This window comes from Miniopterus natalensis, chromosome 7 (assembly GCF_054644295.1).
Source record: "Miniopterus natalensis isolate mMinNat1 chromosome 7, mMinNat1.hap1, whole genome shotgun sequence".
Lineage (NCBI taxonomy): Eukaryota > Metazoa > Chordata > Mammalia > Chiroptera > Miniopteridae > Miniopterus > Miniopterus natalensis.
Window position 1 is genome coordinate 59,001,734 of NC_142087.1, and position 23,692 is coordinate 59,025,425.

General features: G+C 47.5%; 1 protein-coding gene across 4 annotated transcripts in view; it reads left to right on the plus strand.

Moving 5' to 3' along the window:
- The first annotated feature begins 740 nt into the window (after positions 1–740).
- Positions 741–23,692, plus strand: part of SETBP1 (SET binding protein 1) — a 333,388-nt gene continuing 310,436 nt past the window's right edge. The window contains exons 1-3 of one of the 4 annotated variants that reach the window (XM_087819072.1): positions 1,393–1,558; positions 2,637–2,753; positions 20,878–21,525. In XM_087819072.1, the coding sequence (XP_087675198.1) occupies positions 21,043–21,525 (483 nt within the window). In that variant the 5' untranslated portion in view covers positions 1,393–1,558; positions 2,637–2,753; positions 20,878–21,042. Of the gene's footprint in view, positions 914–1,392; positions 1,559–2,057; positions 2,754–20,877; positions 21,526–23,692 lie in introns of those variants that run through there. The other 3 variants (XM_087819069.1, XM_087819070.1, XM_087819071.1) reach the window with 3 other exon arrangements.

Genomic DNA, 23,692 nt, shown 5'->3' on the forward strand with positions numbered 1-23,692 from the left:
GGGCGAGCAGCGTGGGCTCCCGCGCCCCCTCCCAGGCAGATCGCGGGGTGGCGGTCCCCGCCGGGCTCCGCCGCGCGGCCGCTCCTATCCTCCCTCCCCCGCCCGCACCCTCCCCCTTCCTTTCACTAGGACTCCGGGACTCGGGAGAGGGCGCGGGAGGCAGGCACACGGGCCCGACCCCACTCCAGCGCTCGCGGGGGACGCGGGCGGGCGGCGAGGGGACGCGGCGGGGGCGCGGGGCGGGCGCGGCCATGGAGCGGCGGCGGCGGCGGCGGCAGCACTAGCGACCGCGGGCGGACCAGCGAGCGGCGGCAGGGCCCCTCGGCACCGCGGACCGAACTGCACAGCTCAGCAAAAGCGCCCTCGCCCTCCGCGCGCCGCCTCCTGCGAGCCCAAAGCCGGCAACATTTTTTAAAGCTCCAGTCCAGCCTTTGAAGAAAAGGGGGAAAAAAATAGCATTGATCGGAGAGACGGGAATATACATATATAATTTTTTTTTTTTTTTTTTTGGCTTCTGCTAAAATTAGCCGGCTCGCCGCGCGCCCGTGTGCGAGTGTGTGCGAGTGTGTGTGCGTGCGGCGTGTGTGTGTGAATGTGATTACTCCAGGACTCCTCGGGCTCCGGAGACGCCATTTTCCCCCTTGATATCTCTCTCCATAAATCGGTGGCGCGGCGGAGGCGGCCGCGCCGGGCGGGAAGCGCGGGGCCGGCCGGGGCGCCCGCCGCCGCCTCCGCGCGCCCGGGGGCCCCCCGCGCCCCCCGAGCGAGGGCGGCCGGCCCGCGGCTCGCCGTTTGACAGATGCTCATCGCCATGGAGTTACCGCAGCAGCACCTTTGGGGGCTTGGGCGAGCGACCGGAGCCGGGATCTGAGCGAGCGCCGGGGCCAGCGGAGCCGGAGCCACCGGGACATGGGTGAGCACGCGCGGCGACCTTGGCCCGGGAGCCCCGCGTCCAGACTCCCGCCGCGCCGCGGGCCCCCGCACGCCAGGGGCCGGGGGCGGTGTGTGTGTGCCCTGCATGCAAAACTTAACGTCGCCTCGCCGGGGCTTTGACTTTGTACGGGGCGGGAAGGGGGAGATGGGGCCGAGGGGGCGGGATGCCGGTCGCGGCGAGGCTGCCGAGGATGGGCGCGATTCCGGCCGGCTCGCGGGTGGGCAGCGATGCTGGCTCATTCGGAGTGGCCCGTTGGTGGCGGCGATGGTGGAAGCGTCGGGCTGCAGAGCTGGGAGCTTACTGAGTTTCGCCTAATCTGATTCCCCCCCCTCCAGCCTCCCCACCCCCTCCTTTTGCACCCTCCCTCGGTCCTGCCGCCGGCTGCCAGGGCTGGCGGGTTTGGTGTTGGTGGGGTGGACTCGGAGGAGGGGGAGGGGGGAGGAAAGGGGTGGGAAGGCGGCAGGATTTTTTTTTCTCTCTCTCTCTCTCTTTGTAACTTGCAGGTTAAGTGGAGCTAGAGAGCTACATTGTAACCTAGTTGGATTTTTTGGGGGGAAATGTATCAGAATCTAACGTGTCCTTAATAGAAAGAAGAACAGGGAAGAAGTGGTCCAGCCAGCGAAGGTTGGTGTGTGCTTGTGTTGTGGCTCTGTGTTAGTCTTTCTCTTAAAATCTTAATCCATGGATCCGAGTCTCTTTCTTGTGCTCTCCGGTTTTGGGACTTCGAAAAGACAGGAATTCCCTTAAAAGCAGACGAATGCCTTTTTTGAAAGCACGCATTGTGTGTGTTTCTGAAGGAGCCTTGGGCTTGGGAATTAAGGGCAGGCTTCCCTCGTTCGGTGGTTTCCAGTGGGAAATCACTCCGGAAAGGGAGCCCTTCAGTATCGATTTATTGTTTTCGTCTTCCAAACCATTATCTCTTTGACTAAAATACTGTCTGAGAAGTTCCACAGAGACGAAGTCAGGGAAACTGGACTGGGCAGATCTTTAGCAAGATGGTGATAACGGTGATGCTGTTTTTGGTGTCTGTGATGGAAGCATTGTTGGGTGATGGCAATTTTCGATCGATAGAGCAGGCTGGTTCTAAAAAAATTAGTAACTGCCCAAATGCTATCTTCCAGGCCCCCTCCCCACACACTACAAGCACCCTTTCTCCCCTGACCCACAGGGATTACAACAATTCTGAAATCGGATCCAACTGGAAATATTTTCTTTGGAGATAGAAAGTTGTGCAATTGGAAGTAGGAGATGAGGCTAGAAGTCCTGGAAGTGTGGGGAGGGAGTTCTTACTGCCCCCCCTTCATGTTGCATTTATTCTTTACCTGTTGTCTATGTGGGTTCTGAGGGTGTGTATATTGGTCTAAAAAGACCATTAAGGGAAGAATTTCCAATTGGTTTCTGCTTCAAATAAACTGTTCTGATAATCTCATGGTTGAAGTCTAATGCTAAAAGGCCAATTGGTGTGTCTCTTTATTCCTGCAAAAGGTCTCCTCCAAAAGGGCAATTTATTCTGGAATTCTACAGCAGCTACTTTTCCTTCCTAGCCACCCTCCCACCCCCAATCCACACCTTTTTTACCCCTAAAGTTTGGTTGGTGTCCATGGTCTTTAACGAGATACTACTAATATTGCTTGTTTTTCTCTTACATGATTTTTCAACCTCTTCCCTTACTCGTCACCCTGTTTTTCTGCTTTTCTTGTAGATTTGTACCAAAAAACCCAACAACAACAACAACAAAAAACCTTCATAAAGTAGCTGTCACCAAAACTATCTGGCAGCTCAGCCCCATCTCTTAACCATCCTCCTTTCGTTCACAAAGGTAGAGTGGATGTGCCCCATCCGAACGCTTCTTCATCATCTGTAAACACGTGTGTGTGTGTGTGTGTGTGTGTGTGAGAGAGAGAGAGAGAGAGAGAGAGAGAGAGAGAGAGAGAGAAAGAGAGAGAGAGAGAAGGAAGAGAGAGAGAGTGTTGAGAGGTGGGGGCAGGAGGGGGGTCCTGAAGAGGGACGTGGAGAGGAAAGGTGGTGTTCTGTGCAGGCCACATCTGCACCACTGGGGCAAGACCTGAATGGTCTGGGAGAGTTTCCTTTGCACACCCCAGTTGGATGTTGTCTGGCTGGGATGGGGAGGCGGGGCCAGCTGGGCAGGAGGCGTGTAAGTGAGGAGAAAGTTTGTAGCACTTTAAAATGTAGCCAGTTTATGATCCCAGGCCACTGTTTCCCCCTTCTCCTGCTTTCTGTGGCTCCCACCATCCCAAGCCTCCCTGACGGATGCAGAATCTCTTTTGCTCTGACCTGGGAGTCCCAGGTTTCAGAAACAAGTCTAAGATGCTGTGTGTTCTTCTCTGCTTAGTGGAGCTGCCTGCTAAGAGAGAAGGGCATTAGGGACGGATCAGAAGAGTGTGGTTGAATAGGGAGTATTCGCAGATTCCCGGGAATGTAGTCTGAGAGACCATGAAGACCAGGTACTCTGCAAGTGCTGTTTTGCACACCATCTCCCCTCCCCCATTTAATAAAAAAAAAAAAATTGTCTTAGTCTTGGGAAGTTGAATTGGTGTTGGAGCTGAGCTGTGAGAGCCGCTTGCCGCTGTAGTAATCTGAGCTGGGCTGGGGGGAGGAGGTGGTGAGCGAAAGCAGTCCGGAGCCAGAGGAGGGAAACCAACTGACTTGTCTCTCTTAGCAGGGAAAATAGATGTGTCACTGGAATAAACAAACTGGAAGTGGGGGAGGGGAGGGCTTGTAGTGAACATAAGGCAGAGTGGCTGAGAGGCAGCGATGTGGGTTCGGAAGGGGCTCCTTCCAGCTTGGGAGAAAATATCAACTGCCTTATATGTTCATGAATGGGCTAGACAAGTGACGGGGTGTAATACGATCTTTTGTGTGTTAACATCAGAATGTTACATAGGAAGGCGCTGTTGGCAGACTCAGTTGGACTTCACACAGAGAAAGCCTGGGGGTATCCTTGAGTGAACCAAGGAGCCCTTGGTGCCACTAGGGCTTCTGTCCTCTACTTGTATTATTCATGGCAAGCTACTTTGTAAATTCCCTGACCTAAAAGACGGTGGGAGGGGAGCAGAAAATAGAGCATGGAATCTTTGTAGAATTTAGTTGAAAATGGTCAGTGGTGAGAAGCGGGAGGCAGGAGCTTTCTGAAAAAGAAATAAATAGGTAGGCACCCCCCCCCCCCCGGGTTCCTGATTCTGTTTCTGCCGTTCTCTCGACATTCAATTCCATTAGGGGCCGAATCAATACTTGTCTGGCACAAAAATGCACCTCCAAGGGAGGAGAGTTCTTTGAACCGGTCATTATTTTTAGTTGTACCTCAGCCCCACTCTGAGGTACAACTTTATCCAGTGCAAAGGAGAAAGCCTAGAAGTAACGAGATGGATGGGACATCCCTTCTGGATTCCCGAGGAGACACTGAAACTTGGCGGGGCCTCAGCCTCCCAGAATGCCAGTTTTTTCCTTGGAGACTGGAAGTTTTAATTGAAACCAGAAAGCTATTGAAGGCAGACCAGCCAATGAAACCTTGTTTTCTCTGCTGCTCAGGAATGGGAAATAAATAATTTTTTTGCTGATGGCATTTCAAGTTGCTTCAGTTCTGCTCCTGCCAGAAGATTGGGGTAAATTATTATTAACACATTAGCATTGTCAGGAGTTGCAGCGCCTTAAAAATGCTATGATGTCATTGAGTTTGCTCAGGGACCCCATGGTGTGAGACAGTTCGGGTGGGGTGGGGTGGAGTGGGGGCTCAGGAGGCTGCTCTTGTCCTGGAGAGCTGCCCTGAAAAAAACTAAACCTCATAGAGTTCTTGCCACATGTCACTCTGTGCTTGGTCCTTGGGTTCCTGTGAAGACTGGAACAAAACAGTTCCGTTCCATTCCTATGCAGTGGCATGTTATGAAACTAAGTGAGCTTCCCAGATGTTTTGGGCCAGGATTAGGTAAGGAGCAGCAGCACCATACATATGGCCCTAGGTTTGGATCTCCTTTGGAGCTATTTCTAAAGGTGATCTGGTGTTTCACATATTCTTCATAACATTGCAAACACTTTGGGCAGCCAAAGGCTTAATTGGTGCAGAAAATTAAACACCCAGATGCCCACAGACTGTACTTTATGGACGCTGTGAAAGTGCCATCCTCCCGTTCCTGTTTGGTTCTGAGTTTTCATTTCCATTTTCCTTAGCCTTCTCTGAGATTCTGAGGCCTCCTTAGGTACACCAGGTTGGAGAATGTAAAGTTTTGGGGGGAACTGGTAACCTTACTTAGATGACTGAGCCCAAGTTAGTGGTCCTTACAGTTCTCATCAGGAAGTTTTAAAGGTTCAGATGGAATCAGCTTTCCTTTAGAGTTGTCTCTCCTCCCCCCCCTTAGAAGGTGCCCTGTAAGGTTGAGGAAACATTATTTTTTTTAATGGCCTTTGACTTAGAAACGCACAGTGGACGTCCTGTCCAGATGAGAGCAAATGGTGCCAGGGTCAAATGGAGAAGGTGAGCCGGCCCAGCGTCCACTTTATGGCTGGGGGGAAGGCGCTACGCCTCCCCAGGGGCTGGTGATGGATTTGGATCAGCAGATGCACGTAACATGTAAAGTACTTATAGACAAAGCCCCCTGAGCTGGCCCCCAGGCATGCAAAAACTTCTGCCTTCCCTGTGGGTGAGGGATCTGGAATGAATGGTGAGCAGATACGAGTTTCAGAACTTTGCCAGCCTGGAGGAACTGTTTCCCTAACCCTATTTATCATCTTCTCATCAAAAATACTCCCTTTCATATGCATGGCCCTTTGCCCTTTTCAAAAATATCTTTATATCCTATTTCCCCCTTGACTCTCCTAAAGAGGGAGACCAGATAAGCATTTTATCTTCATTCTGGTGAGGCAGTTGATACAGTGACTTACGGAAACGACACAGGTTGGTGGCCGACCTGGGGCCAGATGACTGTGTACTAAAGCGTGAGGAACATCCCACCTGAAATGACAAGTCAGTTTTGGACCCTGTCCCCCTACTTCGCAGCTAAATGACCCCCCCTGCAAGGGATTTAACCTCTGTGAGCCTCGGTAACCGAATCAGTAAAATTGGGATGAAGATGCCTCCCCAGTCTACTTCACAGGGGTTGTGAGGGTTAACTAATACCAGCTAATTTCTGTAATTGGACTCTGAGAGGATTTCCATGCTGCCTCCTGGATACTGGTCTTGAGATCATTGTCACCATCGAGCAGAGATTAATAACCCCTGGGTATGACCAGAAACGCCTACAGAGGCCCCTTGTGTTCTAAGCCCGGGAATAGTTGCTTTCTGCTCTCGAGTTGAATTTTTGGGTGCTTCCTGTGCTGTGCATGTCTGAGACTCAGAATCTCAGGCAATGTCCAGTGTGGACCAAGGACGTGTTGGTGCTCAGGCAATGCTTTTTGAGTTAAGCATGAGAAGGAGACAAGGTAAAAGACATAGAGACGCACAGAGAAAGGAGGCAAAGAGGAGAGGGTGTGAAGGGAGGTCTCTACAGTGGCTACAGGGGCTGAGCAGTGACATCCAGGACAGAATTTTTAGCCTCTAAAGAAACAGATTTATGGCAGGATTACCTTAGCAAACCCAGTGATTTCTCTAGAATTGGGAAAGGGCTTCATAGTCCAGTTGTTCCCTAACTCTTTATTATTATTATTATTATTATTGATTTTTAGAGCATGGAAGGGGGGAGAGAGAGAGAGAGAAACATTGATGTGAGAGAGAAATATAGAGCAGTTGCATGTGACCTGACCGGGAATTGAACCCGCCACTTTTTGGTGTATGGGGTGAGGCTCCAACCAGCTGAGCCCTGCCAGGGCTGTTCCCTAACTCTTAACCCCCTTTCTGTTTCTCGTGACTCCTGCCCCAGGCACCTGGCAGTGTTCTCAAGTGAATCCCATTTTACACAACACACGCAAGCCTCTGCTCCCATTAGACAGATGTCCTTGCTGCCCTGGGGCACTCTGTGCACAGGTCCCCCTCCACCACCGCACCTCGGCTGCAGCACCACCCGCTGTCTCACGGGGCCCCGACGGGTGCCATCTAGCCAGCACGTCTGCCTCGTAAGGCATCAGACCGGCTCTCCCTCAGTTCCTCACCCAGGGCCCCAGAGCACTTCAGGCCTGAAGCCCCCCAGCCTGGCAGCCTGCACATGCTGCTTGTGTGTTGTCACTGTCTCCCCAAGCTGCAGGTCCTTGAAGAGAGGGGCCAACTTTGGCCCACGGCCCCCTGCCCCGGCCAGTGAATGACTTCTGTTTCATGAGTGAATCACAGAATTGATGTTCAGGCAGAATATTAAAAGTGAATGCTGTCTAAGGCGAGCTAACGCTCCCTGAGAAGCCACCCAGTGAGAACTCTTAGACAGAGTGAGTAATAACCACTTACACCAATGGCTTTTTATACTCCTGGCTGTCTTTCAGGGGCAATGCCCACTCTCAGTTTCTCCCCCAAAGCCTAAGAGTTAATGATGTTTTACCACATATCCATTCTACCAGTCACTCATTTATTGAATCATCAGATATTTATTAAGTGCCTACTAGAGTCTCATCATCACAATAGCACACAGCGCTCTTGGCTTTCTCTGAAAATGCCAATTGCATTTTTCGTCCACCACACTCATTTTGGCTCTTACCCATGCAGTCTTCTCTGTTACTCAAGTTCAAGTGCTTCCCCTCTCCTCGGTGACAGAGTGAGGAAGGCCACAAGGGAAAAGACGGTTGGGCAGAGAAATAAATGCTCAGTGGGGAAAGTTCCATGGAAAGGCTCCTAAGAGGCCGGCTACAGGCGGGGCTGGCCACCCACTGGCGTATGATGTGGGATGAGTTGCATTGCCTTTGCACTCCTACCTTGAGCCACAGTAAAGTGAAAGAGTTCGGATTAATGTGAAATTTTGTGATTCTGCAGCTAGAAGTGTCCTAGGAAGGTTAAAGCTTTCTTAAAACACAGAGCTCCTTAACCCCACGTAATGGCAGCCCAACACCCGTCTAGAGCAGCCCCACTGAGGATCAGTGCACTTTACTAAGTGCTTACTGTGGGGAACTAGGTTGCAGAAGGGGAAATAGGACCAGGAGAGCCAGACTTGGAGGGCAGGTATGGAGAGGAGGGGTGGTGAGCTAAGTGTGAAGAAATACTGTGGCAGATAATGCGGAAGGAAGAGCAAGCTTGACTTTACGTCTTTTTTGAAAACTGGTCCTCTTTGGTGAAATAACTTAGTAGAGACAAGGGAGATGAGCAAAGACAGCATCTGGAAAGTCTAGAATATATTCTGTCTCAGGGCTTTGTGACTGCTTCCTTTGCCCAGTAGGCATCTAGATTCTCTGCTGTGGTCACTTCATGAACCTTGTGGATCTCAAAGGCTGGGCATTATTATTTTTTTTGTAGATTTCATTGGGCATGAAGACTGGGGCCATGCCTATGCTCCCTGGAGTGTCTTCTCACTCCCCAGAGCCTAGCCTACCTGCCATGGCCTGTGTTCAGTAACTGCTAGTGAGTTTTTGAGATCAAAGAGAGTGACCCATGGATTGTCCAATGCCAGAGAGAGGCCTCTGTGTTTTGGGTTGAGGTGGGATCAGGAAAGTTGGGCTTTGACCTGAGACCCTGTGAAAGTTCAGCTGGGGTTTTGGCTCACTTAGGAGCACACTGGTTGGATATTGAGGAAGAGGGAAGTCCTGCAAGCTACTGAGATGCTGCAGTTGCTTTTACCCTATGACTTGGGATAGGGGGGAAAAAGCAAGTGACACTATTATCCTAACTAAATGAAAAGCAATTTTTTCATTATTCCTTTCCTTTGCCAAAGTTGTGCAGTTCTGTCAGTGGAAAGAAGCTGCTTGGGGTTTGAACTTGGAGCTGGAAAGATGTGGAGCCTGGAGATGCTAAATTTCATGAATTCAACACAGCAGCCTCAGCATGCTCATCAGAAGCGTTGGCATTGTTGTTGTGCTTGTAGCAAAATAACAAAATCTGGGTGGCAAGTCCCCTTGCAGTTGTTGGTGGCTGTGTCTGTGACCTATTGTTATTTGAACAATGAGAGCTTTGATTTTTTTACAAGTATTGATTAATAATGGTGGCTAAAAAGAATGATTTGATGTGAAAGCCCTGTGGGCCTCCTTTCTGCGCATTATTTTGTGCTCTAGAGCTCGATTACAGTCGGTTTTTTGATCCTCATATATTTATTAAAGTCTCAGTATTGCAGCTCGTGTGAGCCACTGCTCCTGGCACTGCTGGGCACGAAAGGTCTGGTATGAGATGCGGCTCTCGCCTCTGGACAGCGGACATTGCATCTGGAGAGACATGCTTAGCGCAGATGGAGAGCACCAGCCTGCAGCCAGAGTGGGAGCATGATCGAAGCGGAATTATGCTATTTGTGTTCAGCGCTAAGGTGCATTCCAGGAAGGCTTTGAGGAAGATGTGGCTTGCGGTTTGATGATGCAGCTGGAACAAGGGGACATTCCTGGTGGCAAAGGAGCTTTTGCATGGGAGCAGAGGTGGGACAAAGTCTGAATGTGAATTTGGAATTGCCGCAAGAAAGCATCACCATGTACACCATCTGGCAGGAGCAGGGCAGCCCTGATGATGAAGGTCCCGCTGGGTGACATTGATGGGCTGGCCACCCATAGCAGGCATCTTGGTGGTCTGAGGTCTTCTGATCACAGTGCGAAGGACAAATCCTAGGCCCTCTAAATTGGACCTATTCTAGCTGTTCAGTTTTCATTCAAACTCATCAATTCTTCAGTCCTTTGATTCAGCAAACTTTGTTTGCTCATTGACATTTAAACATGAGTATGATCAGATCCTGATGGGTGCTGTGAGGACCCCAAGAGATGGAGAGAACCTTGTATCTGCTCTCCATCTAGTGGAAGTCACCATAAAACCCCATGAAAACCAGTGATGGAGCAGGAGGGACAGTCATCTAGGGCCAAGTAGTGAACTCCACTGAGAGCGAAGGGAGGGCCAGCACCTCCAGCAGTTGGACAGATTAGGAAAGCTTCAAGGGGAAGGTGGGACCAGCCTGAGTCTTGAGTGACCTGTCTTGAGGAGAGTAGCAGGGGAGATATTTATGTTGAGAATGTAGACGCAAAAAGGAGACCTATTCCCAAAGACCACGTCCCAGGGACCAGGGCTTCGTGGAGTGTCAGGCAGCCAGACCGATGGGTTGGGGTCCTGTGAGGAGCAGGCCAAGGCTACATCTCCCCTGAGCTGAGATGGGAGCCATGGCTGGTGTTTTCTGAGTGTGAGGAGCACAAGGGAGCTCTAGTGAGAGAACTTTCACACTCAGCACACATGAGAGCCCTGACATCTGACTATCCTGCTCTACCCCCCTCCCTGTCCCCCCGCTCTTATCAGCCACCAACTCTTCATTCTGGGTTCAAAAGAGTTATCTTTAGATAAAAAAACAAGAGTACATATAAGCATTCAGAATGAGGGATACTTCTCTCAGGAGTTTAGTGTATAATTGGAGAAAGACATGTACGAAGTTTCATTAAACGCAGTATTGAAATGACAGCATGAGGTGCTGAGTAAGAAATATGCAGGGAGGAAAATGGAGCTAGTATTTGTGTAGCTCTCTGGTATGCCTCGCATCTCTTTTGTGGCAGAAGCACAAACTTGTGTCAGATTACACTTTATGTTCAATTCACAATAAGTAAAACAGTTGCTGAATCAGACGGTTGAGAAGTCAGAGAATTTGAATTAGGACTGAACAGGGCATGGAGTCAAAATGAGAGGGCCTAGAAAGAGGGACTGTGGCATTTATTATTGATTTGATTATCCAGTTTAGTCCCATTGCCTTCAGGGAAGTCTGTTTTTTTCATCCCTAATTTGCTGATGTTATGGTGAAGGACCCGAGTTTAAGTAACTGCTAATTCTGGGTATTTAAAGACTGATGGAATTGTGGTTCAAAGGAAGGCAAATGACATTTGGAGTCAGGCAGAACTACTTCTGTCATTTCAACAAATTTCTCAACCTCAGTTTTCTTATCTGTAAGATGGGTACATCTCAGGGTTAGATCAAAGGATAACCTGAAAGCCCTGTTGGATACCAGATGCCTGTTAAAAGTTCGAATCCTTTTCTTTACCTTGCGGATCTCTCCACTCTACTTGCACAGGACGTATTGCAATCACAGTTACTTCTTACAGGTCTGCCCTGCAATGTTTCACCTACTTAGGTGCTAGTCTGCATAGATTATTTATTTTTTCCTTGATTCTGGGAAAATGCTAAGACGGCAGAGACGAAAAATGCTGCCCAGAGGGTTTAGGTGATGTGGTGAACCAGTGGCAGACTGGTTTTGGAGGTCCCTTCAGCAGATGCAATGAAGAGTGTTGGGTTGAAAGCTGCCATCACTTTGTGTTTTAGAGACATCATGATGTCAAAGGAAAAGCACAGCTTTGGGGTATGTAGGCTTGGATTTGATTGTGGATCTGGCACAGGTAGTGTGTGCCCGTGAACAAATGGCTAACCTCCCTGGACCATCAACTCCACATCTGGGGAATGAAAACAGGTCCTCATCACAGGGTTGCTGTCTCAATTAAACTGATGATGCCTCTAAAGGCCACTGGTTGTGTTTAACCCCCTCTCTCACTGCAACTGTGTGACTTCCCTGACTGCACAGAGGAATGCAGGCCACTGGTAATTTGCCAAAGTGAGAGCTCAGACCTGACTTGAGGATTGGCCCAGCCCATACTTTAAAGATGCTCCCCCAAGGGCCCAAGACCTAAGGCTGATTCTGTTGTGTTGTGTCATTGGTTCCCAGAGGAGGCACTGTGTTTGCAGCTAGAACTGGAACTGTTGGGTAACAGATAGTGTGCCCAACCTCAGACTTCAGAAGCTTGATTCTGTTTCTCTGCCTGTTGTGAAGATCCCTGAGCATAGGGATTGATTCTTGGTTTTGTGTGACGCTCAGCCAGGAAGGGCAGCCAGTACAATCTATAAAGAGGTGTAAGGTGCCAACCCTATCTTTGAGGGGTTTCTGTTGAGAAGGTGAAGCTCAGCACCAGAGAATGTCAGAGCTAGAGGGAGCCACGGAGTCCACCGCATCACACCTCTCATTCTACAGATGAAGATGGGGAGACCCAGGGAGAAAAAGGAACTTGCCCAAGGCCACCCAGCACCAAACGGCAGAGCAGAGAATTGAATCTGAAATTAGTGACTGAACTCAGTCTTATTTCCTCTATGAAACAAACTGGGAACAAGAAGGAAGCAATACTCAAACAACATCAAAATACTGAAGTTAGCAGGTACCTGTTAAACTAGCATGTGCTTCCCACTGCAGAAGGAAATGGAGAAGGCTGGTCTCCAGCCCCTGTTCCCCAGGCTCTACTTGGGATCTGCGAAAAGAAGGCGGCATTTGAGCGGGATGCCAGCGTGGAGGATACAGACTATGATAGTAAATCAAACTTCCCGCAAGTTCTGAAGATGCAGAAAGGTGATTCCCAACCGGTTTTTTCATAAATATCTTATTTAATCTTCAATTACTTTTCAAAACAGCCTTGAGGTAGGATTATTACTCAATTTCCAAATGAAACTTGAACAGTTTAAATATATTTTCCAAGAACACAATTACCTAGTGAAAAAGAAATACCAAGTAATCCAAACCTGTAACATCAAAGCGGTGCTATTTCCATCCGTCTTTTCAAGGAGAAACATACATGGCTTGGATGCTTGCTGTTGGACGCTTACAGCATGTGCTCACTGTGCCCTGAACTGGGGTAGAGACTTGTGAAGCCCAGCCCTTCTCTCGTGGAAGTCCTGGTCGGGTGGGAGAGATAAATACAGAAATGGAACATTGCAGTGCAGTTTGCCAAATGCTTTGCTAGCAGAATGCCCAGGGAAGTTTGAACAAGACCATCTGTGAAAGTGTGTGTGTGTGTGTGTGTGTGTGTGCGTGTGTGCAAGCATCCGAGAGCACATGTATGCACATGTGTACACACAAGGGGGAAGGAGTAGAAAAGGAAGGTCCAGCCAGTCTTCATGAAGGGGGTGAAACTTGACCCAGCTCTTGAAGGGTGACTTAGAGGTAACCATGTGGAGAAAGGAGGAATAGCAGGCCAGCCAGAGGAAGTAGCAGGGATTCATGAGGTGATGCAAATCGGTAGGACTTGGGGGAGCTGCAGCTCAGGAGAAGCTTCTAGGGAATGTGGTGGGTGCAATTCTCAAGGATCACAACTCGGAGGAGGTGACCTGGGACCAGGAAGGTACCACCCAGGTGTGTTGTATAAAAAAGCCTTGAGTCTGAGTTTCATTCTTTGCTGTAGACCATGGGTGTGTTTGCAGGGTCAGAGAACCGTGGTGCAGAGCTGCTGTTGCCCTGGCTGATTGAGAGCTGGGTAAGGGTTGGGTCACTTGATCGATTTATCAGTGTTTATGGAGCATTTCCTCTTGGTGTTTCTGCAGCAGGAAGGATTTCAGAGACCCATCATTCAGAGTCATGGGAACCTGAGTCAGATGGCGCCTGGCTGGCCTTTGACACAGCCTCTCATTCAGCATTCACTCAGCGAATAATTCGGAGTGTTGCTCCATGGATCAGGAGCTGTGCCAGGCTCTGGGCATTCTGTGGTGAGCCAAACAGGCACAGCTCCTACCCTCAGGGCTTACCTTCTAGTGAGGTAGGCAGCATTGAAACCAAGAGTGGCACATGGATTCATTATAAAACATAGTGCTAAGAAAGAAAATCCCATGCAATCAGGGCACAAAGCAGGGATTCCTGATCTGCGTTGTGAAGCTCAGGGAAGTGCAGTTTGACCTGGGCTTGAGTAATGAAGAGACATTAACTCAAGGGGACAGGAAGAGGATTCCAGAGAAATGCAAAGTACCACAAGTAGGAAAGCCACTTCTGACTCCCCACCAAAATACCTTAGAAGACATACAGAAAGATGAGTGCTCAATCACCACCAAAGCCAAAGTCAGACAATCTATTGGCAGAATCTGAGATTAGATTCTCATAACCATAGGTCAGTGAGCCTAGGTTGGAAATACAGTTGTTTCCCTATCTGTAGTCAGGTAAGCTCACACTCCATCCTTTCATACCCTTTGCCCCCTAGGATCAGAAACTCACAATTTCTGTCAACCAGGAAAACAGGAGGTCATCAGATCTTCTGCTTGAGCAATGTTTATAAAACAACTAAAGATGATCTCTTCACTAACATTATTACATGTATTCTCAAAGTCTACAGCTCTCAGAAAACAAATGGGCAAGACTGGAGGAGAGAGATCTGAGAGGAGAAGAGGGCCATTGACTTCTGAGCAGAGAAGTTTCCTGGAATAAAGCTCTGAGACACAGACATAAAGAGCCTTTGTAATTAGTGCATATTGTGAATTTCAGCCTTTCAGAGTTTAAAGAATACAGCAGAAGGATCCCCTCTTAGTCTAGCAAAACAATAGTAGATAGATGTCTACTATCCATAGTAGCCTTGTAAGTGCTCAACACCTTATCTTCCAGATATTTTTAAAGCCCTGATTTAAGTGTGGTGATTCTTGTGGTGTAAACATTCCTACCATGGACAGTTTTCAAACTACCATCTTGACACCACTGAATGTGGAGCTGGGAAGAGACTCACATGGTAGGCTCTCAGGAGCTCCTGGGTCTGGCTTCAGCACACCACTATCACTGTTCACTAGGAAATGAGGTGATTGGATGGCTGTTAACAGCAACAGATCTGAGAGGAGGACTTGACTGGTTTCAGGATGGATGGAAGGCAGAATGAGAAGGAGACCAGCGTTTTTTCTGTAGGCCAAGATGATCCTGGATGACTCTCTTCATTAGAGCAAGAGTAAAGAGAAAGAATCCAACACGAGACCCTAGGGGGGAAAACACTGCAAATACAGTAAGAGAAACAGTATCAGGATAATTATTTACTATAAGAGCAAAAGCAGACTTTGAGAAAGTTACCAGACATCTGCAACAGGAAGAAGCATGACCCTGGTGGCACAGGAACATAAAGTAATGAGGAGGGAGTGTTCTTAGATGAAAAAGCATCAGAATCAGCTGAAAGGAAGATTAATAAAGTAAAGAAAGGTCGCAGGGATACAAAACTGTGCAATAGCAGAAAATCCATAGTCAATGAAGTCAAAGGGAGGAGCAGAATAGAATTAAATTGATATTCGGGGGGCTAGATTAGGGTGAACTCTCCCACAATGAAAAATAAAGAAGTAAACACAGTGAAAGAGAGAATGAGAGAAATGGAGAACAGTGCTGAGAGTTATAACTGAGTAGAGGACAAATTTGGACAGAAGCGTGGTCCATTGAATAGAAGAAATAGTGAAAAGAATGATTGAAGGGGACATTCCTAAACTAGAAGGAACATGCATCTACAGATCCAAAAAGCTTGTGTCCCAGAAAAAATAAAAAGAGCAAGATCCATACTATACTCACTTTGCCATTAATAAAATTCCATTATGATGAAAAATATCTTCAAGGATAACATTGAAGTAAGTTGCCTACAAAATAAACAAAACCAGGCCAGCTTCCCTTTTCTCTTCTATTATTTCAAATGCTAGAAGACATTCTACAGAGTTTTGAGGGGAAAGGTTCTGACCTGAGGATTATATAGTCAGACAGTATCTTCTACACGTAAAGGTGAAAGAAGTGCCTGACCTTATAGGGACTTGCAGAGTATGGAGCTGAGGCTGGGCTCAGGATGAAGAATTCTGATGGAGTTTGGGAAAGGTCAGGGATGAGACCGTGGACCTTACTATATTTGTGATGAGATTCATGTGTTATATTAAAAAAAAATTTCCAAGAGCATGTAGTGCCATTGAAAAAGATTAAAAAACTTAACCTAATGAGGAAGATCATGAAGATATTTTTTCCCCCATTTTCTTGATGAGACACAGGCTGAAATAGGGCCTTTGAGGACTCCTAAGTAGCTGAACTAGGTCTACAGTTCAAATCTTTTGACTACTATTAGTTGTGTCAAGGGCTCTCTCAGTTCCACCGTGGAAAGCAGCAGTCAGGGTGAGGATGGCTTGTGTGCACTCTGTGAACAAAGCGTATGGGAGGGATGGATGATGCCAGAAAGCCCGGACTAGGTTGGCTGATTCACTTAGTAATTCAGTCAACCAACATCTGTTGAGCATTGGTTATGTCCTGGGCACTGTACTAGGCATTTGGGTTGTGTGGATCAATAAAATGCAGCCAGTGCCTGTTCTTAAGTGACTAAGAGTAAAAGTGTAAGGGAAAATCCCTTTAAATATGGAATAATAGGCTCAAAGGTCTGGGCAGTTGATGGGATTAGTACCTAGAGTAGACCAAGCCTACTCCCATCAGAACCACCAGGAGGGTTTGGTAAAAGCCATAGAGCTGGGCCCCACCCTGGAGCCCTGATTCCATTGGCAGGGCTCAAGAATTTGCATTTCCTCCAAACTCTGGCATTAGTAGAATTTCCCAGGGCTGCAGGTGGAGAATGGATTTTAGACCAGGTAAATTTCTCCATCTTTCAAATTTGAAGGAGAGAGAGGTACTTTTAAGGACTCATTTGGGTTATGATTCCCCTCTCCCTCAGAAAAATAATTCTGTATGTTACACGATCCAATTTGGAGTGTCCCCATAGGTCTATGGCTGTGCAGGGTAAAATTGCAACGTCTTGGGTATGGAAGAGACCTTGGTCCCACTCCATTCACTGCTGGGATTAGTATGGAGTAAGGAACTCAAAGTGGCTGTGAATGGGAGAGCCAAGTTTCTGGACTCTTCTCCCAGTGTTCTTTCCAAATTCATCACCACTCTCTCCTTCTAGCCTCTCTGTCCCCCTGGGACCCCTTGGCAGTTCTTTCCTAAGCAATTTCATTGTTCTTATGCACTGCCCCCCCCCCCCAAGTCTTGCAGGCAGCCATGGAAGGGTTAACTTTTGTGGGACTGGCAGCCTGAGCCAAGTACAGAGTGTCCATTGTGCGCCCGCCCCCTCTGGAGGAGCTGCTGACTGCTGGAATGTGACAAGGCAAAACGTTTTCACCTTGCCTCAGCTTCCCCTCCTGAGGGAGTGTGTGAGTCACTGAGTGCCTGTGCTCACACCGCATGTTGGCAGGGGTGCACTCAAGAGGATGTGCAGTTGTCTCCCAGACTCACCAACAAATTGTACTGTGAATTTGGGATGGCAGGTACGTGCTGGGAGAAGGCAAAAGGACAACAACAGCTTTGTGTGCTGGTGAAGTAAACAGACAGGTTAGGTTTCTCTACTTTTTGCTTTTGAAAGCTTCTTTTTATTTTCTTAATGTGAGGGGTGCATGTGGACATGCGGGGCTGGATTAGAATCCTCAGCATAGGCGGTGAATTTTGCAGGGGCCACCTGGGTGGGTGGAACTGCAGTTGGAATAGTTTGAACCACAGGACTTTGAAGAACTGTCACGGGGCTAATTTATTTTCCTCGAGAAAGAACTCCTTGAAGTCCTCCAAGTGCCCAGTCCTGCACTGGGTGCAGAAGTGAATATGAGTTGTACAATCACAGTCAGTCTCAGCCTGAAACTGAAATGCAGTCCAGTAAGGGAAATGAGATTTGTGTACACAAAGCAATGAGAAGGCAAGGCAGGACTAGTGTTTAGTGGCAAGCTATGCAGCTGGGTGCATGGTAAGTCAGGCCATGGAGTGAATACTGTGGTCCAGAGTTTACAAAATATTGTCATGAGGGAGTGAAGACTTGGGCATGACCTCAAAATACAGGAAGGATTGGGATCTGTTTGTTCATTTGTTCATTTATTCCTCCATGCAGCAGACATTTGGAGAGCACCAGTTTTATGGGAGGCATTGCGTGGATTGATGGAAACAGATATAAGGAAAGATTCTGTAAAGATACCAAGGCAGAAATAATTCTGTGTGTACCACGCTACTGTGGAGACTGGTGTGACTTGACTAGGGAATGCAAGTTGGTGGCTAATGAGCCCTATTCTGGATTCCTAAGGTGAAACCAGTATGAAAAATCTGGAATTGATGTGTTCCTGAAGATGGGGATTGAGACTGCATTACTGTTTCAGCTCGAGTATTTATCCTGCCATACTCACACTGCTCTGGTTCAGGTCCTCATGCAACAAGGATGGAATTTCAGCCGAACCTCCTTATGGTGCCCCTGCCTCTAATATCAGGTTCTGTTAATTCATCCCTCACATCACATGCCAGAACTATCTTCCTAAGGCATAGCTTTAATAGCATCCCTTCCCTATTGACATCCCTTAAATGGTTTTTCGCATTACCTGTAAGATAAAATCCAACTAATTAGTGTGGTAATCAAGGATGTCCATGATCTGGCTATAACCTTTCATCTCGAGCCATACCTCACCGGTCCCCATTTTGCACCACACCTCTTAGCCAAACCTCACCTTTCTCTTCCCCGAACCTTGCATGCCCCTGCCCCAGGCCTTGCCTCGCCTCATGCTGTTCCTTCCTTCTGCCCACTCTACCTACTCAAGGTCAAAGACATATCCTATGCTCTCCTTGAAGCCTTCTGGGGTAGTTTCTCATCTGTCTACACCTTGCCCAGGTGGAGAACGCTTTCTCTTCCCTTTGTTCCTATCCTTTATTATAAGACATATAAAAATTCGTTCCATTTTTCAAGTCACTCTTTAGAGTATCACCTCCTTGAGGAAAGAGGTTGCATTTTAATCGTCTTAGAATCTTTACTTGTGGAGAACTGAAAAAAAATTTTTGAGTTTTCCCTTTTTGTGTATCTCTTACTACTTGAGTTTTAACTTTTGAAATTTTGCCTTTTAGATCAATTAGTTAATAATTTATATCATTAAATATAAGAAACTCTGAAGTGAGTCATTTTCTTAAATGGAAGTTACTTTATTAATGTGAGTAACACATCCACTTTATACAGCTAATCATTCCTGTAAAGTGTAGATTTCACCTTTATTTCTCTCATCACCGAACCTGCAGCATACATTGTCCTATCTGTGGTTCAAAGGTCCAAATGGGCTTAGGGTAGGAACGTTTTATGAGGAATATGCCTCACCTTTGGCCCTAACCCAAGGGGTAGCTTCATAGGTGGGTACCAGGGAACTAAGGTATAACATTGCAGATTCCTACCAGAGGGAGTAAACCACTGAGGACTCCTGTTTCCTGTAAGAAAACAAGGCTTGCTGTTTGTATGGCTCCAGATACAAGCTGAGTAAGACCTACTGGTCTCTTACCGCTTGACCAGCAGGGACATGTTCCAGGGCACCTTGATGTCTCCAACAGCTAGTGTGGTACCTGAGGCTAGGAAGAGAGACCTCAATGAAGGTTGACTTGAATATGACTTTTAAAAAATTATGTAAGGTTTTGGGCAGGTAGGCAGATCCATCTAGATCAGACAAAGAGTTTTGTAAGTAAAAGAAACATCAAGTGTCATCAGGCCTAACTGCTCTCCCTGCTCCTAAGGGGGGGCTTTGTCCCTTTTGTAGCATGGTACTCGGGTGGCTGTTCAGAGTTTGATTGACAGCTTCAGCAAAGATGCAAATGTTCTCACTAGGCAGCTTCTTTTCTCCCAGAAATGGTGTATTTTTTGGTTTTCCCCAAAGTGGAAGCAGTTGTAAGTGTGTCTTCCTGCAGGGCTGAGCAGCTTCCAGGAGCTGAGTATGTTCTTGGGGCATCTCTGGGGAACAGGTCCGTGTTAAAGCCCTGGCTGCCTTGCTGGCTGGATTCCTCACGGGGCATCAGCTGGAAATGGACCGATTCCAGGGGGAGAACAACACGCCGGTCTTCAGGTTCCAGTTTTTGGCTATTCTGAATGTGTCTTTGCAGACATTGTTGGAATTTTATGATGGGCACATTTGCTGGCCAATTCCTTAAATTGGTGGGCTCAGTAGTAGAAACCAAAGGTGTTCAGTGATGTCTTCTGCTGGGAAACTGAGAGGTATTCAGCCATTTAAAAAGGCTTGATTGCGATCTGCCTACAGCCTCAGGGAGCAAGGAGATGATGTCTTGAAGTTTGGTGCGGTCCCAGGGTTCTAGGTTTTCTCCTGCGAACAAGCATTTGGGCTTCCTTTTGGGCTTTGAAAATGTTGAGTATGAAACTGGGAACAATGGGACAGGGATTGAATAAGGGAGAAGGGTAGTTTAGCTGATCCTTCCATGGTCTGGAGAAAGCCTGATTTTTCTCCTTTCCTTGTAAGGAAGGCAGAATCAGTGATCCCCGGGGGTGCTCGGATGGAGGGTGGTTCCTGACACTTCCAAAGTCCTGTGAAATGTTACCCTCTCTCCCTTTTAACATTGTTGTCATGCAGTCATAATGCCTTTATTTAAGGACCAGAAAGGGACTTAAAACTGCCCCTTATGGCTATTTTTATCTAAATAATTTATGATTAAATATCTCTTATGTGAATGGAAACAGTTTTAGGGTTGGTTTTTCTTTTTTGTTTTCAAACTCATGCCTAAGCTTTACATTTGCTTTAAGATCTTTGCTTACCTTAACCAAAGGTAAGACCCTGAGTAATTGAAATAATTCATAATGAACAGCGGTAAGGAAAAAATGGTCAAAGCCTTGGCCACCGGGCCTTCCTCTAAGGGGCTGGAGAGCTTGGCCCAAGCACCTCGGGGGTTGTGTTGAGTTTTGCAAACTGTTTTTCATATGTGGGGGAAGCGGTGCAAGAAGCCAGCCAGACGCAGTTCCCACAGACCTGAGCGCCAACCCTTCAGACTTCCCTTTAGTCACGGTCATTTCTGATGGTGACTCAGCCAGCTGTGGTTTGTTTCAGAAACTTCTAGCTGGTGACGGGACTGGAGGACTTGCCTCTCTTATCTTTGTTGGGTCCACAGCCAGAAAAATGAATAACAGTTCAGTGAAAGGGTGTGTGTTAGTCTGCGTTTCCTGCCCCGCTCCAGTTTAATGCAGTGCGGGGATGTGCTCGTTCTGAATTGATAGCTTTCTGTCATTTATTCTGATGCCCTTGATAAGTGGGAAGGGGCTTCTGGAAGGTCGACTGAGTTACCTTTGAGGCCATTTTCCTTCCTGCAGTGGCTAATTATCTCTCTGCTTCTCAGTTGCAGATCTGATCTCTTCTGAGCACCTCACCGTGTCTCCATCCTTGGGACTCTGAACCCAGCAGCTGGACCACTTTGTCCTTGGAATTTTGGGTGTCCTCTCTGCCCACCTTCCCTTTCCCCCTCCCCCCCCTCCCGAGAACTCCTGAAGACTGTAGGAGGGCCATGGAGTCCAGGGAGATCTTAAGCAGCTCCCGGCAGAGGGGGAGCGAGTCGGATTTCCTGCCCGGCTCCTCGGCCAAGCCCCCGGCCCCCGGCTGCCCGGGAGAGGCCTTGCTGTCCGCCCCCGGGGCCGGGAAGGGGCTCCCAGGGGCCGGAGAGCGCATGGAGCCCGAGGAGGAAGACGAGCTGGGCTCGGGGCGGGATGTGGATTCCAACTCCAACGCCGACAGCGAGAAGTGGGTGGCAGGAGATGGCCTGGAAGAACAGGAGTTTTCCATCAAGGAGGCAAACTTCACGGAGGGGAGTCTGAAGCTGAAGATCCAGACCACAAAGCGGGCTAAGAAACCCCCAAAGAATCTGGAGAACTACATATGCCCACCGGAGATCAAGATCACCATCAAGCAGTCTGGGGACCAGAAGGTGTCCCGTGCTGGGAAAAATAGCAAAGCCACGAAAGACGAAGAAAGAAGCCACTCCAAAAAGAAGGTAGGGACCCCTGTTCTGTAGAATTTTTGTTTGTTTGTTTTTGCCATATTATCCTCAACTTTTAAGGGTCTATTTTTTTATTACTTGTTTGCACTAAGTCCTGATCATCAATAGGTTCTGCGACTTTAAGTGAAAAGATGTGACAAAACCGATGTTACCACAGGCTAATTGATATAAATAAGAGTTAAGTTCCTGTGGCATCTCATCCACGTTATAATGAAACAACGTTGGACTAAATGCCTTGATGCAGGGACCCGCTCATCGCTGAATTACCAGTTTCTTTGATGGAATACTTAGGGCCTCCAGAAGAAATGCCTCATAAATCTTGGTATAGTGCCCAGTTATTACAATTATTATTATTTATTATTATATCTTCTACCCACCTGAAAAACAATAGCTACTAGAATTAGAAGTCTGGAGCGGTTCTGTTTATTCTGCAGCAGCCAATTGGCTACGTCAGATCTGGCTTAGTGGTGACAACAGTTTGAGGTTTTTCTTTTGCTTTAATATTTATATCTGTTCTCATAGTCAAAGAGTGGGTTGCTGGAAAATTCTGGTCAATCAGAACAGTCAAGAAACATCATAACGTTTTGGTTTCAATCACTACTGCACCTCTTTCTAACACAGCGAGTCTTTCGCGTGAGGAAGGGAACCTAGTCTTGAGGCAGTAACTTGAGGCTCTTCGAGGGCTGAGCGATCATTATTCCCAAAGCCAGTGGTGAGCATTAGAACTGAGGCTCGAGAAAGAAAAGGAGCAGGCGACTGGCCTGAATCTTTGTTGAACACATCAGAGGCTTTTAAGAGTGGGTCTTGAATGAACGTAGTTGGTTGTCATTTTCCTCCTAGAAGAACATGGGTGTAGAAAGCAGCTCTCCAGGTGACTGGTGGTGTCATTTGGTTGGGGAAGACTGGGCCCAGGTTTCATTGTATTATTTTGTGTCGCAGGGGTTTGCAGTAACCTCTCTTCCTGGGAGGGGTGTGGCACTCAGCTATGATAGCAGAGGACTGCCCTAGTCTAGAAACTTTCTGTTTCAAACAATCTTTGGGACTTGTGCACAGCTCGTAAAGAAGTCCTTTGGTTGACAGAGTTTTGGGATCCTAGGTTATAGGTGTCAATCAGTCTTTGTAAGCCTTTCCCCTACATCTTATCATTTATCTGAACTCTAGCTTGATGGACTAGCTAAAAATGGAACATATAAGTGGACCTCTCACCTTTGTAGCCCATAGATAATTTATAGAGTTTCTCTTGCCAGTGGTTTTTGAGCTTTGGAGCCAGCATTTTCAGTAAAACTTCTGGGAATCATGTTCTTTCTTTAGTGTAGGGCTTGCCCCCTTCCTCATGCTAGGCATTTTGCCTGATTCGTTGCATTTAAAATCCAAAGACTTGGACTAGAAGAGACTTTCTAGGGTAACCAATGCCTCCTAGTTGGCTCAGACTATTCTAGTTTGAAAACTGAAAATCCTGCACCCAGTAACCCCCACTGTCCTGGGCAAGCTAGGACAGTTGGTCACCTTACTTTAACATTTGGAGCACAAAGAAATCTGTTAAAGTATCTTGCTTTTACAGAGCATCGAGGTAATGCTTTCCCCTTCCCCTCTCCATTACAACTTTGCTGTGCTTTCTGCTTCTCTGTTATAAAGCCAACAATTATTTAGATGCACATGGAAAGTTCTGGGGAATCTTGCAAGCAAATACAATACAGCTCAAATCAGGCTCCATGTAGAAAGCGAGACTTTGCTTTGGAGTTGGGCTCTTCAGCTTTGAAAATGAATATCTTTGTCTCTGCCCATTGTGATGGCCAGTTCTTTGTGTGTTGTTGGGTTTCTGTGTGGGTGGGCAGTCTTGAAAACTGTGGTAACTGTTTTCCCTCCATCTCCATCACTACCAGGATTTGAGCAGCAGACAACAGTTTTGGGTGTGCAAATCCAAATTTACTATCCTATATACTTTACACAGGTACTGTTTTCCCTAAAACTGCAAAGTTGTTCCCAAATATAGCGTTCTGCCTATTGGAATGCCCTAGAATAAAACTCTGGAATTTGTGACTTGGGGATGATTTCAAGTTTGAGATGTGCAATGGACCTCTATTCTCGTTTCTGAAATTCTCAGGCTGGTCATTCTCACCCAGAAAGCTGGATGCTCTTTGTGTGTTTTATTGGAGAGAGA